Raw genomic sequence first — 17,385 nt, 5'->3', positions numbered from 1 at the left:
AGCTTGGATTGCAAATTATGCACAGTTTGCTAGATTTTTAAGATTTCACTTTGAAGGGAGGAAAGGCTTAAGAACAACAATTAAATCAGAATCAGATAAAATCGGGAAAAAAAGCACAATGAATACAACAGGAATGCAGGGAGAGTGATCATGTAGTCTGTAATGTACAATGGGAGTGAACGTATTTCTAAAGCAAATTCTCAGCAGTTGCTTTTATTTATGAACTGCTAACAAGAGCATCATCATAATAGTTTAGTTTCTGCTCATAGGAAGTACCTGGGCATTCTCGATTGTGAACAGAGACTAAATATCGGGCAAATCAGGACATTGGTATTTGTAACTAGAGTACTTAGGTAGTCATCTTGCTGGACATTTTCCACTCATTTTGTATTAGTGGTCCTAAAAGGCACTTCAAAATGCAAAACATGAGTGGACACCAATGTCCAATAAAGAATACAAAGTCAATGTTTTTTAATGTTGGGAATATTTAACTCTCCTCCACTAAAACTGTTCTCAAGTTGGAGCTCCATGGATTTGAATTAACTGATCATTCTTAAAGAGCCCTCTACTTAGGAATGCTATGGAAATAAGCAAGTAAATCAGATATGTGAAGAGGAATTTGGGGTGTGATCCAATGAATTTTCCTTATGATTGTAGAAAGCATTTGATCATAGCAGATGACTACTGTCTTTTTCCTTCATCTCTGTTGAAGTGAAGATGGTAGTAGAGAATAAACTTCAAGGAAGGAAATTAAAGGGAATAACAAAGCCTGTTCGAAATAAAGAAATGTACTGTGCATACAAAGAAACATTGAATTGAATTGAATACATTGAGTTTAGTCAAAAAAATATCTGCGATTTGTTAGTGAATATGAAGATTTTTTAAATCAGTGAAGAGATGCATAATACACTCTTCTGATCTTGGTTACATTATTTCTTTTCAGAATTATTACACAGAGGGGTAACTACTATTACAAATTTGGAAGGGTGGGTGGGTCATCCTTTGGATCCAATTGGGTGCCTATTCATCACACTAACTGAAGCTTGCCGATTAGAAGATGAGAGTTGTATGGACACAGCAGGTAAGAGAAGATCCTCTGTTTATTATTTGCATCAATTAAGTTATAAGTATTACCACTAGGTGGAGTAGCTCTGTGAAAACTGTTATTCTTTCTGTTGGTGGACACAGGATGGGTTACTGAGACCAGTCCTATGGCTCTGATGTTGGTAGCCTTAATTTCCTTGATTCATGTGTGCTATACTCAAATGAAGTTTTCCCAAATATATCCTTAGTCTCAGTGCATTTCTCCCATCTAAATATATAACATGAAAAGGGAAGGCGAGTCAGGCTGGCAAGTTTAGAGTGAAGCTGTTTTTAATTATTGAAATAACTCCATTACACTGTGGTTTTGGTTTTTGCTGCACGGTTAGCAACAGGTAGTTAAGGGTTAGTTTAATGCATGAGGTTCCAAACCACTGGGTTTCCTGTTAAAATCCATGGACTTGCTTTATTAAAGTAATATAAAGGAGAAATGTGATTGTTCAACAAACATGCAACTGATCAGTGCTACCTTTTAGTGAGATTGCTGCTGGTAATGAAGAATGAGGATTGTAGCTCTGTACGATATTGGAGCTGCAAAGTTAAATTAAAATATGCACATTTCAATATATAAATGAGCAGGTCACAGTAATGTTGTTTGTTTAAAAATGCTTTACATTTATGCGAAATGTAATGTTTAATTGCAAAAGTTCATAGAAATTTCATTTGATTGAGATAAATTACTTTATATACCTAGATTCTGATGTAAGAAAAATCTTCCACATGACATTGAGTTGTGGAGGGACACTACCATTAATATGCATCATATTGTTGAAAAAAAGTCACATTTTGCTGGAGCTTTTCATCTTGTACTTAACAGGATAATTTACAAGAAATTCCAATAGAAAAGGAAAACATTATTTATACTGTAAAAGAGAGTGCTGATTGGTTGGCAAATGGACACTGATCGGTAGAGGCGTTGCTATGAACCATGCACCAGTTAAATGATGAGTTATGCATTCCCCATGGCAATGCCTCCAGCAATCACAGTCCACTTGCCATTTCCAATCAATCAGCACACTTCTCACGTATATTATAAATGTGGTTTCCCCTTACATACGAATGCTTGGAAATTATTCTGAAAGTACAGTAAATGATGAAAAGCTTGACAAAATGTGTCCTTCACAGAAATACTACCAAACAACCGTAAATATTGTTGAATTAAATCACAAGAACATAAGTGAAAATGATAGAAATTGCAAGTTTATAAGGTAATCATGTTGAGAATCATAGAGTCATAAAGATGTACAGCACGGAAACAGACCCTTCGGTCCAACTCGTCCATGCCAACTGGATATACCAGTCCAATCTAGTCCCACCTGCCAGCACCTGACCCATGTCCCTGGGTAAAAACAATGACTGCAGATGCTGGAAACCAGAGTCTAGATTAGAGTGGTGCTGGAAAAGCACAGCAGTTTAGGCAGCATTTGCGCTCTTGACCTATATCCCTCCAAACCCTTCCTATTCATATCCAGATACCTTTTAAATGTTGCAATTATACCAGCCTCCACCACTTCCTCTGGCAGCTCATTCCATACACATACCACCCTCTGAGTGAAAAAGTTGCCTCTTGGGTCTCTTTTATATTTCTCCCCTCTCACCTTAAACCTATGCCCTTTCGTTCTGGACTCACCCACCCCAGGGAAAAGAATTTGTTTATTTATCCTATCCATGCCCCTCATGATTTTATAAACGTCTATAAGGTCATCCCTCAGCCTCCGACGCTCCACGGAAAACAGCCCTAGCCTATTCAACCTCTTCCTATAGCTTCAATCCTCCAACTCTGGCAACATCCTTGTAAATCTTTTCTGAATCCTTTCAAGTTTCACAACATCTTTCCGATAGGAAGGAGACCAGAATTGCACGCAATATTCCAACAGTGGCCTGACCAATGTCCTGTACAGCCGCAACATGACCTCCCAACTCCTGTACTCAATATTCTGACCAATAAAGGAAAGCATACCAAATGCCTTCTTCACTATCCTATCTACCTGCAACTCCACTTTCAAGGAACTATGAACCTGCACTCCAAGGTCTCTTTGTTCAGCAACATTCCCTCTGACCTTACCATTAAGTGTATAAGTCCTGCTATGATATGCTTTCCCAAAATGCAGCACTTCACATATATCTAAATTAAACTCCATCTACCACTCCTCAGCTCATCGGCTTATCTGATCAAGATCCCATTGTAATCTGAGGTAACCTTCTTCGCTACCACTACACCTCCAATTTTGGTGTCATCAGCAAACTTACTAACTATACCTCCTGTGCTCACATCCAAATCATTTATATAAATAATGAAATGTAGAGGACCCAGCACCGATCCATGTGGCATTCCATTGGTCACAGGCCTCCAGTCTGAAAAACAATCCTCCACCACCACCCTCTGTCTTCTACCTTTGAGTCAGTTCTCTATCCAAATGGCTAGTTCACCCTGTATACCATGAGATCTAACCTTGCTCACCAGTCTCCCATGGGGAACCTTGTCGAACGTCTTACTGAAATTCATATAGATCACATATACCGCTCTGCCCTTATCAATCCTCTTTGTTACTTCTTCAAAAAACTCGATCAAGTTTGTGAAACATGATTTCCCACGCATGATTTTCCATCCCTAATCAGTCCTTCCCTTTCCAAATACATGTACATCCTGTCCCTCAGGATTCCCTCCAACAACTTGCCTTCCACCGACGTCAGGCTCACTGGTCTATAGTTCCCTGGCTTGTCCTTACCACCCTTCTTAAACAGTGGCACCACGTCAGCCAACGTCCAGTCTTCCAGCACCTCACTTGTGACTATCAATGATACAAATATCTCAGTAAGAGGCCCAGCAATCATTTCCCTAGCTTCCCACAGAGTTCTAGGGTTCACCTGATCAGGTCTTGGGGATTTATCCATCTTTATGTGTTTCAAGACATCCAGCACTTGCTCCTCTGTAATATGGACATTTTTCAAGATGTCACCATTTATTTCCCTACATTCTATATCTTCCATGTCCTTTTCCACAGTAAATACTGATGCAAAATATTCATTTAGTATCTGCCCCATCTCCTGCAGCTCCACACAAATGTCTTGGTGAATTTTGAGGGGCCCTATTCTCTCCTTAATTACTCTTTTGTCCTTAAGGTAAAAACCCTTTGGATTCTCCTTAACCCTATTTGCCAAAGCTATCTCATGTGCTCTTTTTTTGCCCTCCTGATTTCCCTCTTAAGTATACTCCTATTGCCTTTACACTCTTCTAAGGATTCACTTGATCTATCCTGTCTATACCTGACACATGCTTCCTTCTTTTTCTCAACCAAACCCTCAATTTCTTTAGTTATCCGGCATTCCCTATACCTACCAGCCTTCCCTTTCACCCTGACAGGAATATACTTTCTCTGGATTCTCGTTATCTCATTTCTGAAGGCTTCCCATTTTCCAGCCATCCCTTTACATGCGAACATCTGCCCCCAATTAGCTTTTGAAAGTTCTTGCCTAATACCGTCAAAATTCACCTTCCTCCAATTTAGAACTTCAACTTTTAGATCTGGTCTATCCTTTTCCATCACTATTCTAAAACTAATAGAATTATAGTCGCTGGCCCCAAAGTGCTCCCCCACTGACACCTCAATAACCTGCCCTGCCTTATTTCCCAAGAGTAGGTCAAGTTTTGCACCTTCTCTAATAGGTACATACATCCACATACTGAATCAGAAAATTTTCATGTGCACGCTTAACAAATTCCTCTCTGGGTAATCCAAGATGGAGGATGGGAAAAATTTCTGGCCGTAACAGCTGCTCCTTTTTTGAGGTGGTTAAGTTTGGTGAATAGACCAAACAAAAAAACCCAGGGTTTTTAATGTGTCCCAGAACTCATTGGTAGAACAGATATTGACATTTGTCCATGATTCTTCAAGACTAATATCATTCCTTATCCCATTAGATTCTAGCAATGACCTGAAGCCTGCTACCTACCAACATGTGGCTGTGTCGGGCTGCCTAGACAGCAATGAATCCTACCTTACACTGGCCATGGAGGTGGCACTGATGGGGATGGGTCAGCAAAGAGTAATGCCTGAGGGCCTCTATGCCCAAGACAAGGTCTGCCGCAATGAGGAGCAAATAATCTTCAAACTACAGGAACTTGAATTAGATGAAATGCTTGTACAAGTCCTACGCAAACAGTCTATTATCTTATTAGAAGGTAAACTAATTCCTCTATAGAAATCAAAATGTTTTGATGAGAAAAAAGTGGAACATCCATAGTTTCTCTGGCAAGATAGGTTAGGTTGGATAGTGCATGCTTTAGGCAATTAGCCTTTCAGCTCTGGAAGTGGTAATGTTTAAATTCAGGCTAAATTCATGCAGTACAGTACCTTCAAAAGTAAAGACACTAAGATGCAAGTTGCTTTTTTTTGTGGACTGTGCTTTTTCACTTACTTCAAAGACTTGATAAATCCTGTGATAAAGGCATGTTCTACAGAGAGGATGGCTAAGTTAAGTTATTCCATATATTGTGATTGACATTTGATATTTAAATTGTTATTTAATGATGGTATTGGCCCTGAATTGAACTTGATGAAGACACTGAGAAAATATTTAATTGTGTTATTATCAGAAAACCATGTTTTCATAAATCTTCTGCAATATTAAATTGGTGTTGTATATGCAATCAGTCTCACCAATTGCATTTACTTCTGTTACAAAATTAAGTTAAGGAACAGAAAGCAAGAACAGGAGGATCAGTGAAAATGTCTTCTGTAAGAAAACACTGAACTTGGTTAATTTCTCCCCAAGACTTTTTCCCCCATTATTGAGCTGTCACCAGTAGATCTGTGGAAACGTTGAAGAAATGGTAGAAATCCCAGGATGGACATGATGGGCTGAAGGGCCTCTTTCCATGCTTTTAAACTCTTATTACTCTCTGAATTAGTGTTTCTCCTAGGTTTCCATAGATCTTCCAGCACCTTATGAGTGACAACTAGGAGAATCCCTCTCAATGTTCAATCCTTTGATCTTGGTGTTCCATGATAATTTGCACAAAAATAGTTGTTCTATTCCAAAATAAACAATCATTTTGAAAAATAATTAGCACAACCTGTGCAAAAATAAAACTGAACCGCAATATGTAAAAATGTCACCTTGCAAATGAAACTGTCTATGCAAAAAAATCATAAAGGTATTCCTCCTTCAACTGAACTGACAGCAATTTTTATCATTAACAGGAGGTCCTTTCAGCGGCCTGGGCGAAGTGATTCACCGGGAAAGTGTGCCGATGCATACTTTTGCAAAGTATCTTTTTTCAGCTTTACTGTCGCATGATACTGACCTTGCATACAAACTAGCTTTAAGAGCAATGAGGTTTGTAATTTAATTTAAAACATTCAGTTCTGGTACTGGATGCATACTATTTCTGACCTCGTTGTTTAGATTATTGGGTGTTAACAAAACATATGAGCAGTTCGAACCAATCACTAATGTATATTTATCATACCACTAAAAACTACTAGAACTACTGAACTAGTGCAGGTAACTAACATAAGACAGGGATGGGTGACAGCTCGTTTTTGTGTGATTATGTCGGTCACCTAATGCTTTGATAAACTAGGGTTTCTGATCTAAAAGTAATAGGATCTTAATATTGTAACATCCTGCAAGAATGCAAATATGGCATTGAAAGCAATGGGATGCTAGTAGGGCATAAATCTGTACGTTGTATCTTGTGTGTGGTAGGTTAAGGGAAGGGAAGATTGCAAGCAAAGGCCCTAAAGGAAAAGTGACTAAAATTAAGCATGACTCTTCCATCAGACCCCTCAGTCAGCCATTGCTAATTTGCTGGGAAATGGTTACACCATCTTCAAAATTATGGTGTTGGACCGGGGTGGACAAATTCAGAAGTCACCGGACACCAGGTTATAGTCCAACAGGTTTATTTGAAATCCCAAGTGCTGCTCCTTGACCTGATGAACGAGCTGCTTTCTGAAAGCTTGTGATTTCAAATAAACCTGTTGGTCTATAACCTGGTGACATGTGACTTATGACTCTCTTCAAAATTCAAAGCAATAAATGGTCCCTGACATTGCTGTCTATGTAGCATAGGAGCAGTCAGTTCCCACGCACCTGTTATATTGGATGTGTAACCTCTTTATTTATCCTGGGGCTTCACAAGGCTGTGAACCTGGGATTGCCTACAAAGGGTACAAGACAAGCATCTGAGGTGATACAGAAGAGAATGTTCCTAGTCCTTTATTCTGAGTTTCCTATTGTTATGGAAGGATACCTATTTTGTGTGATACTGGGAGAGTCTGCTGTTAGGCTTTGAACCTTGATTCTTTGTCATACCTATTTCGAATTGTGTGTCAGGCTGGCGATAATTTGCTTAAAAGCAAAGTCGGTGTACCATTAACACAAGATACCTTTATTTGTCCTGAAATATCTTTAATGGGGAGAAGCACTATTTCACTTGAATGATAGCCAGTTGGCACTGGGCTAAACCCAGGATATAAAGTAGTCTTGGTTGAAGCTTGATAGGGTAACATTTTCATGCCTAATTTTCCTCACCAGAAATCTGGTTTTACATCAGGGGATCAGGGTCAATGCAGGGAAGATGTATGCTCTATGGTCCTTTTCTCCCCACCTCTCTCGACCCACACTTCCATTCTTTGTAGAACAAATGCATTTATGTCTTTTGTTGTCATACATTTTTGTTCTCTGTATCTTCATGTTTACACAAATATAATGGGGAAAACATTGAATTTGCAGAACATTAAAGCCTGGATATGCAATAGTCGAAAACAGAACTACTCTCCGTCAGGCTATTACCCGATAAAAGCATCAATATGTGATTTGTACATTTAGGCTACACAATAGCCTAATGAATCAATGATATCTATTTCCTATCACCTACAACATATCACTGTTGTTTTTTTTGTAGGTTACCTGTTCTGGAATCAACATCACATGCTGGCGACGTTTCCCATCCTCATCATATCGTTTCAGTTGTACCTAGTCGATATCCACGGTGGTTTACCCTAGGACACCTTGAGTCTCAACAATGTGAGCTGGCCTCCACAATGTTAACAGCTGCCAAAGGTAGTCTTAGCACAAACAAAAATGAACTTTCATTGTCCATGTGGCTTACTGAATTACATGATGAGGTAACAGTATGCAGCCATATTCCCAATTCAGAAAATTTCTATCTTGGTGGAGAGGGCACCAAGAGAAAGAAAGCGACTTGCTGATTTGTTGTGCCCCACATCAGAGAGATTAATTATGGTCTGTGGTTGGACAGGAGGAATTCAACTGCAAACATTTATCTTCAGCATGTTGTATGGTGCTGGGAAAGAAAGGTACCTTTTTCAGGAGTGGAGAATCTATAAATGAAACAAAAGCTAATGTTATGGAATTGGGTTTAAGTTGAGCTGATTTAAAAAAAAAAGTTTGGGAACAAAATGCTGCTCAGTTTTAGATTGGAACAGTGGACATTTTTGGATTAAGTTGAGGAGATCAGAACTGTTGAGCTCGGTGAACCTCAGGGCAGTAACTGTGAAGCATATTTAATTTTACAAGTAAGAGGGGTGATAAACATTAATATTTCCATAAGGAAAAATATTATATTTGGGGAAGAAATTTTATCTTCAATTGTGAACATTTTTACAACCCAATGTGTTTTATGTAGTTGTTTAATGGTAACATTGTTAAAATGCGTTCTGCTTATCGAAATATACAAAGTGACCGTTTTAATTTCCCTGTCTGGATCAGAGAAAATTACTAGAACTTCTGAATTTCCCTACAATTTATTTTCTCAATTGTATAACTGCTGATAGCTGGGAATGCTGAGAACCAGTTACCAGCAATGTGACTGAATGAGCCAGATGCCATGCATCAACTGGACTTTTTCTGCCTTATCTGTTTCATGTGTTCTTACTGGGATGGTGATGTGCAGATCAAACCATTAACACTACAGGATAGAATACAGGGCATGAACAATTTTGAAATCTTAAAACAATATCAAAGTTCTCCTAGTCAATAGGTAAAAGTGATCATCTAGGCTGTCTTCAAAATTAAATGCATTTTGCATGAATGATGACAATAGACCGTAGTCTGTTGGCTCTACAAATTAAACCTGTATTGAGCAGTCATTAAAATACAAGCTCAGCAGGAAGAGCATTTTAGTTGTTTGAATTCAATTGGCTTCCATTGCTGAACACAGTAAATCCTGCAAGCCAGGTTGATTACTAATATCATTAATACTCATGGTGTAAATTCAAATACTTAAGAAGAAAGTGAGCACTTTTTAAAATGTTTTTGTAAATACCGGTAATTAGGGAGTTGCTTTAGCTCAGTTGGCCAGATGGTTGGTTTGAAACTTTATTGCTGGAACAGCACAGCAGGTCAGGCAGCATCCAGGGAACAGGAGATTCGACGTTTCGGGCACAGGCCCTTCTTCAGGAATGGTTGATTTGCAAAGCAGTGTGATGCCAATAGCGTGGGTTCAATTCCCATCACTGGCTGAGGTTACAGTGAAGGACTCTCCTTCTCAACCTCTCCCCTCACCTCAGGTATGATGGCCCCCAGGTTAAATCACCACCAGTCATCTCTCTGTAATATATGGTTTGGTAAGACTATGGTGACTTGATTTGACTGGTAATTAAAAGGTCAGGAGGTCACCAGGGGAGTTACAGCATATATTGTCAAAATACTTTTCCAAAAGCTTCTTGGCGCAATATCATCATGTTGTTTGTTCTCCTTTCTTGAAGGTTTCTCAGTAGCCTAGATTAATAGCATTTACCTTGTTACAGACTAATGTGTAAGGTCCAAACTGGTAAATCAATAGGATCTAAATTACTCCTTCTGATTAATCGCAGGAGATATGCTACGGTTGCGAACTGTCCTGGAAGCTATTCGGAAGAACATTCACTCCTCCTCCCTCATATTCAAACTCGCCCAGGATGCATTTAAAATAGCTACACCAGCTGACATTCCACCAGATATTACACTTCTCAATGTGGCTCTGGAACTTGGGTTACAGGTAAGAGCAATGCATTTATTCCACTGAAGTAACCAAACCCAATCTAAGCCAGACTTTTGTGGGGAAACACAGTCAGTGCCATCTTCTGCTTACAACAAAGTAAGGAGAAAAATGTTCCAAGGCATGTATCAGGAAGCAATGGTAGAGACCTGAAAATGAAGGTGGATAAATCACCCAGAATGGATGGACTACACTTCATGGTTCTGGAGGAGATTGTGGAGGCGTTGGTGTGACCTTCCAGGAATCACTGAGGTAAGGGAGTTTCCAGAGGACTGGAAAATGGCTAATGTAACACCCCTGTTTAAGAAGAGAGGAGAGCAGAAGACAGGAAATTATAGGCCAGTTAGCCTGTCCTCAATCATTGGTAACCATTGATGTATTTGGGCAGCGGCTGATCCAGAGACAATACACATGTAGTGTCTCCCATCTGCCCTCCTCCTTTAACTAAAAAAAAAAGACTCTGTAGCTTGTTGATAAGGTAAAGTTTGTTCTATTTCTTTTTATATCATGCGATTGGTTAAAAATTTACTTTTTTTCTCTTTTTGTTTATTATTTGGTTATTTGAAAAGGAGTATAGCAGAGAATTATTAGAAATTATTTAACTCATGAATTTATATAAAGTAACTAACTAAGTAGAGATGGCTGGGCAGGTGATGTGCTGTAGCTGCACAATGTGGGAGCTGGCTGATCCCCATTGTGAACAGCAGTGACCACATTTGCAGCAAGTGTTGGTTGCTGGAGGAACTCCGGAATCTGAGTTTCAAACACTGTGGCACATCCGGGAGGGGGAGAGTTACCTGGACACTTTGTTTCAGGAGGCAGTCACACCTGGGAGATTAAGTAATTCAAATTCAGTCTGTGATCAGGGACAACAGGGTGTGACTGTAAGTGAGGCAGGGAGAGGGATCCTGAGTTCAGGAGTGGACAAGCCTCAGCTTTTGACCATATCCAACAAGTATGAGATGCTTGCTCCCTGTGTGGATGAGGAAAAGGGCTGTCGACAGGATGAGCCAGCTGACCAAGGCACCATGGTTCAGGAGGCCATTCAAGAGGGGGGAGCAAAAAGTTGTTATCGGGGATTCTATAATTAGGGGAACAGATAGTATCCTTTGCAAGCCAGATCGGGAGACCCGCATGGTGTTTTGTCTGCCTGGTGCCAGGGTGCAGGACAACTCTGACTGGCTTGAAAGAATATTGTTGCGGGAGGGGGAGGATCCAGTTGTTGTGGTCCACATTGGGACAAATAACATAGGCCAGGCTAGGAAGGAGGACCTGTTTGGGGATTGTCAAGCACTAGGACAAAATTAAGGAACAGGTCCTCGAGGGTCATAATCTCCAAATTACTGCCCGAACCACATGCCAATTGGCTTAGGGTTAAGAAAATTAGGGAAGTAAATGCGTGGCTAAGGGAGTGTTGTGGGAAAGAGGGATTCCATTTCATGGGGCATTGGCATCAGTTTTGGAACTGGGGGAATCTGTACTGATGGGATGGTCTCCACCTGAACCAATCTGGAACAATCTGGTCAAGCGAAAAGGATCAATAGGGTGGTCACTAGGTCTTTAAACTAGTGAGTCAGGGGGAAGGGAAAGGGAAAACAACAGGAAGTATGATGGTAATAAAAGGTTAAGCAGCAGGTTAGTATGCCTGCAGGAGGGTTTAAGTTCAAGGAAGACTATGAAAGAAGTAAAAAGGAAGGATAACTCAGGTGATATTATTGGAGATGTTTGAAATCATGAGGGTAAGAAATCATAAGGCCACTTTACCTGAATGCTCGTAGCATTCATAACAAGATTGATGAGGTAACGGACAAATCATGGCGAATTAATATGATTTAGTAGCCATTATGGAGACATGGTTACAGGATGGTCACCACCGGGAGTTAAATATCCAGGATATTATTAGAGATGTTTGATAGGTGTAGTCATTGATAGGTGTAGTTTATAGGCCACCAAATAATAACATCACATTGGGGGCGGGCATAAACAAAGAAATAACAAATGCTTGTAAAAATGGTACGCCAATTATCATGGGGGATTTAATTAACATGTCGATTGGTTGAACTAGCTTGGTCAGGGTAGCCTAGAGGAGGAGAGATTGTTGAGTGTATCCGTGATAGTTTTCTTGAACAGTATGTAATGGAACTGACGAGGGAGCAAGCTATCCTAGATCTGGTCCTGTGTACTGAGACAGGAATAATTAATGACTTCATAGTGAGCAATCCTTTTGGAAGGAGCAATCACAGTGTAGTTGAGTTTAGAATACAGATGGAGAGTGTAAAGATAAAATCCAGTAGCAGGGTCCTGTGCTTAAACAAGGGAGACTACAATACAATGAGGGAGGACTTGGCTAAAGTAGACTGGAAACAAAAATTTTATGGTGGGACAGTTGACAAGCAATGGAGGACTTCCAAAGAAATTTTTCAAAGTGCTCAGCAAAAGTATATACCAGTGTAAGAAAAGGGGTAAAACTGCCTTGGATGTCTAAGGAAATAAGGGAGGCTATCAAATTGAAAGAGAAGGCATACACATTGGCCAAAAACAGCATGAAACTAGAAGATTTGGAAAACTTTAAAGGTCAATAGAAAACCACAAAAAGAGCTATACAGAAAAGTAAGATAGAATGTGAGAAAAAAATCCCACACAGAATATAAAGACCCTTAGCAAAAGTTTCTCTAAATATATAAAACAAAAAAAGAGTGGTTAAAGTAAACATTGGTCCTTTAGAGAATGAGAAAGGGGATTTAGTTATGGAATATGATGAATTGGCCAAGGCATTGAACAGGTATTTTGTATCGGTCTTCTCAGTGGAGGACACTAATAATATAATAACTGTCAAAGAGACAAAGGTAAGTGAGGACCTGGAAACAATCATTATTACGGAGGAGATAGTGTTGGACAAGCTAATGGAACTAAGGATAGACAAGTCTCCCGGCCCTGATAGAATGTATCCTGAAGTACTAAAAGAGATGGCGGGTGAAATAGCAAGTTCTTTGGGGGTAATTTTCCAAAAGTCGCTGGACTCTGGGGCAGTTCCTGCAGATTGGAAAACAGTATATGTGACGCCACTGTTTAAAAAGGGAGGTAGACAAAATATGGGGACATGTAGACCAGTGAGCTTAATCTCTGTAGTGCAGAAGATGCTTGAGTCTATCATCAAGGAAGAAATAGCAAGGCATCTCGACAGAAATTGTCCCGTTGGGCAGCTGCAGCATGGGTTCATGAAGGGTAGCTCATGCTTAACAAATCTTTTGGAATTTTATGAAGACATTATGAGCAAGGCGGACAATGGGGACCCAGTGGATGTAATGTACCTAGATTTCGAAAAGGCCTTGGACAAGGTGCCGCACATGACGCTGCTGCATAAGATAAAGATGCATGGCATTACGAGTAAAATATTAGCCTGGATAGATGATTGGTTGACTAACAGGAAGCAAAGAGTAGGGATAAATGAGTGCTATTCTGGCTGGCAATCAGTGACTCAGGGATTGGTGTTGGGACCGCAATTATTCACAATCTATATAGATGATTTGGAGTTGGGGGCCACAGGTAGTGTGTCAAAGTTTGCAGGTGACACTAAGATGAGTGGCAAAGCAAAGTGTTAAGAGGAACATAGATACTTTGAGTGAGTGGGCAAAGGTCTGGCAGATGGAATACAATGTTAGTAAGTGTGAAACCATCCATTTTGGTAGGAGTAACAGTAAAAAGGATTATTACTTGAATGGCAAAATGTTGCAGCATGCAATCTGGGCTATATAAGGCTCTGGTCAGGCTGCATTTGAAATATTGTGAGCAGTTTTGGGTCCCGTACCTAAGGAAGGATGTGCTGGCCTTAGGGTTGAGAGGAGGTTCACAGGAATGATTCTGGGAATGAAGGGCTTGTCATATGAGGAGTGGTTGAGCACTCTGGGTCTATACTTAATGAAGTTTAGAAGGATGAGGGGAGATCTTATTGAAACAGAATACTGAAAGGGTGCATAGAGTGGACATGGAGAAGATGTTTTCACCAGTAGGCGAGATTAGATGCAGAGGACACACCCTCAGAATGAAGGGACCACCTTTTAGAAACGAGATGAAGAGCAATTTCTTTATTCAGAGAATGGTGAAACTGTGGAACCCATTGCTGCAGAAGACTGTGGAGGCCAATTGAATAAGACCGAGATCTGGTCTTGATTAGTCAGAGGATCAAGGATTATGAGGAGAAGGCAGCAGAATGGGGTTTAGAAAGGTGTCAGCCATGATTGAATGGTGAAGCAGACTTGATTGGACAAATGACCTAATTGTGCTCCTATATCTTATGGTCTACTTTATGAAAATTGATTGCTGCTTCTAGTCTAGTATTCTGAAAGATCTGGTGAGAAGCTTGAAACAGAAGGTAACTGTTGGTGAAAGGGGGAATCTAAGGACACTTTTCCATTGAAAAGAAGAGCTTTAGCAGAGCTACAATATGTATCACTTTGCACCAAAAGCCCATTTAGTGCCTTGCATGAGTCAGGAACAATGAGAGAGTGTTGATTTGAAGCATCGGAAGTCTGACTGATTGGCATTTATCTGAATTGTGAAATGGAAAGTGACTTGATCTGCAGAGGTGAAACTAATGAACCCAGTTTTCTCTTGCCAGGAATGAGGCATCAGGTCATAAGAGATCCAGTAATTGTATGAGATACAATAAGAGGGTGGAGAGGTCATTAGTGGAGACACTGTGTTTTTGAGCTGTAACACCAACATGTAATCTTTCAAGAACAAAGTTCTGGAGAAACACAGCAGATCTGGCAGTATCACTTGAGAAAAATAGGATTAATGTTTTTAGTCCAGTGACCCTGGGAAAAGGTGGTATTTGTGCTGATGATGGGATGGCGACAGTAAATAGTGCATGGAGATGGATCCCAGAGAGAGAAGATAGACAATAGGCAAACAAAGAAATAGCTGATGATTACATGAGAGAGGGAGAGAGAGAGAGAGACAGAGATAAATACTATTAAGGGCATTAATGGAAATGTACTTTTAAAAAATGGCTCATCTGTGCAGGGAGCAATCTAAATAATGCAGCGTGTGGGTCAAAGGTCACCGTCACAGAGGAGTATGATCACATTTTGAAATTGTTAAACTTAATGTTGAATGCTGAAAGCTGTATGGTGCCTGGATTGATAAGGTGCTGTTCCTCCAGCTTGCATTGAACCACACTGGAGCAATGTAGCGGGCCTGAGACAGAAATGTTGGTATGGGAACACAGTGGTGTACTGAAGTGGCAAGCAACTGAGAACTCAGGGATATTTTTATAGATTTAGCATAGGTGTTTGGCAAAGTGGTTACAGTTTATGTTCACTAGTGTAGAGGAGACTACTTTATGATCATCAAATACAGCGGACTAAATTGAATGAAGTGTAGGTAAATTGCTACTTCACCTGGAAGGTATTGAATTGAATTAAATTGAATTTATTGTCACATGTATTGAGGCACAGTGAAAAGCATTGTCAAGGCCTTGGATAATGAAGAGAGAAGATGTAAATGGGCAAGTGTTGCACCTTCTGTGATTGCATGGGAAGGTTTTGTGGAGGTGTGGGGAGATGTTGAGAGTGGACAGTATGGTCCCTGTGGAACGCTGACAAGGGAAGAGAGAGGAATGTCTGTCTGGCGGTGGTATCCTGGTGGAAGTGGTGGAAATAGCATCTTAAGATCCTGTGGATGTGGATGTTAGTGGGATAGAAGGTGAGGACCGGGAGTCTCTATCATTGTGTGGGAGGGAAGAGAACAAGTGAGAGCCAAACTGTGGGAAATCTGACAGACACAGCTAAAGACCCTCAATTGAGGACAAATATGGACATTTCTAAGACCCTCCTCCCACCACCAAGGTGGTATATTCAGAATATATGTGACAGAGACAGAGAAACTGGGAGAATGGGATAGAGTCCTTGCAGGAAGCAGGGTGTAAGGCTGGATGTTCAAAGGAACTGTGGGAGTCAGTACGTTTGTAATGGTTATTGGTGGCCAGTTTATCACCAGAAATGGAAACAGAGATATCAAAGAAGTGAAGAGAGAAGTCAGAGATGGACCAGGTGAAGGTGAGAGCGGGAAGCAAAATTGATAAATCTTCCAATTCCGATCAAGAGAGAGGGAAGCAGCATGAATCATGTTATGAACGTACCAGAGAAAGATTTATGTGGAGGGACCTGTTAGGACTGGAACAAGAAACGTTCCACGGGACCCACAGAGAAAACGGGCAAAACTGGAGCCCATGTGGGTACCCATGGCCAAATCTACTCTATTTCCTTGCCCTCACCATCTGTCACCAGCCTAAATACGAACCTTTCCCAGTTATCATCGGTTCTGATGAAGGGTCACTGGACTCAAAACATTTATTCTGTTTTTCTCTCAATAAATGCTGCCAGATCTGCTGTGTTTTTCCTGCACTCTTTTTATGTCAGGTTTCCAGCATCCACAGTTATTTGTGTTTATGTAATCTTTCAATTTTGTTTAGTTGGAATATGAGATGCATTCATGGTAGCTCCAGAAGATTGCAACCATCATGCACAATTTTAAAAAAAGGAGAAAATCAGTCAGGGAACATAGTGGAGCTAATTGGCTGTACCTCAAAGTACTAAGTGGTTTGATTAGGGGTGATTTTCTGAATGATGAATTTTCTGAATGATGAACAGATACGACGTGTCCTTGATATGTATGTACCTGTCAGGCAGGAAAGAGATGGTCGTGTGAGAGAACCTTGGTTGACGAGGGAGGTTGAATGTCTTGTAAGAAGGAAGAAGGAGGCATACATAAGGTTAAGGAAACAAGGTTCAGACAGAGCGTTGGAGGGATACAGGTTAGCCAGGAGGGAGCTCAAGAAAGGGATTAGGAGAGCTAAGAGAGGGCATGAAAAATCTTTGGCGGGTAGGATCAAGGATAACCCCAAGGCCTTTTATGCGTAGGTGAGAAACATGAGAATGACGAGAACGAGGGTAGGTCCAATCAAGGACAGTAGTGGGAGACTGTGTATTGAGTCGGAAGAGATAGGAGAGATTTTGAATGAGTACTTTTCTTCAGTATTTACAAATGAGAGGGACCGTATTGTTGAAGAGGAGAGTATGAAACGGACTGGTAAGCTAGAGGAGATACTTGTTAGGAAGGAAGAAAAACTTGAGGATAGGCATTTTGAAAAACTTGAGGATAGACAAGTCCTCCGGGCCTGACGGGATATATCCTAGGATTATGTGGGAAGCAAGAGAGGAAATTGCAGAACCATTGGCAATGATCTTTTCGTCTTCACTGTCAATGGGGAT

At 40.4% G+C, this 17,385-nt stretch overlaps 1 protein-coding gene across 6 annotated transcripts in view; it reads left to right on the top strand.

Moving 5' to 3' along the window:
- zswim5 (zinc finger, SWIM-type containing 5) overlaps nucleotides 1–17,385 on the top strand; it is a 269,540-nt gene that overhangs the window by 242,518 nt on the left and 9,637 nt on the right. For all 6 annotated transcript variants that reach the window (XM_087990545.1, XM_087990543.1, XM_087990544.1 and 3 more), the window contains 5 exons: nucleotides 944–1,081; nucleotides 5,024–5,284; nucleotides 6,306–6,441; nucleotides 8,015–8,172; nucleotides 9,948–10,111. In XM_087990545.1, coding sequence (XP_087846671.1) covers nucleotides 944–1,081; nucleotides 5,024–5,284; nucleotides 6,306–6,441; nucleotides 8,015–8,172; nucleotides 9,948–10,111 — 857 coding nt within the window. The remainder of the gene's footprint in view (nucleotides 1–943; nucleotides 1,082–5,023; nucleotides 5,285–6,305; nucleotides 6,442–8,014; nucleotides 8,173–9,947; nucleotides 10,112–17,385) is intronic.

The sequence above is a fragment of the Chiloscyllium plagiosum genome, unplaced genomic scaffold, assembly GCF_037043375.1.
Source record: "Chiloscyllium plagiosum isolate Xiang-an unplaced genomic scaffold, Cpla_swu_hap1 HiC_scaffold_9, whole genome shotgun sequence".
Lineage (NCBI taxonomy): Eukaryota > Metazoa > Chordata > Chondrichthyes > Orectolobiformes > Hemiscylliidae > Chiloscyllium > Chiloscyllium plagiosum.
This window is presented reverse-complemented; position numbering and strand designations above follow the sequence as displayed.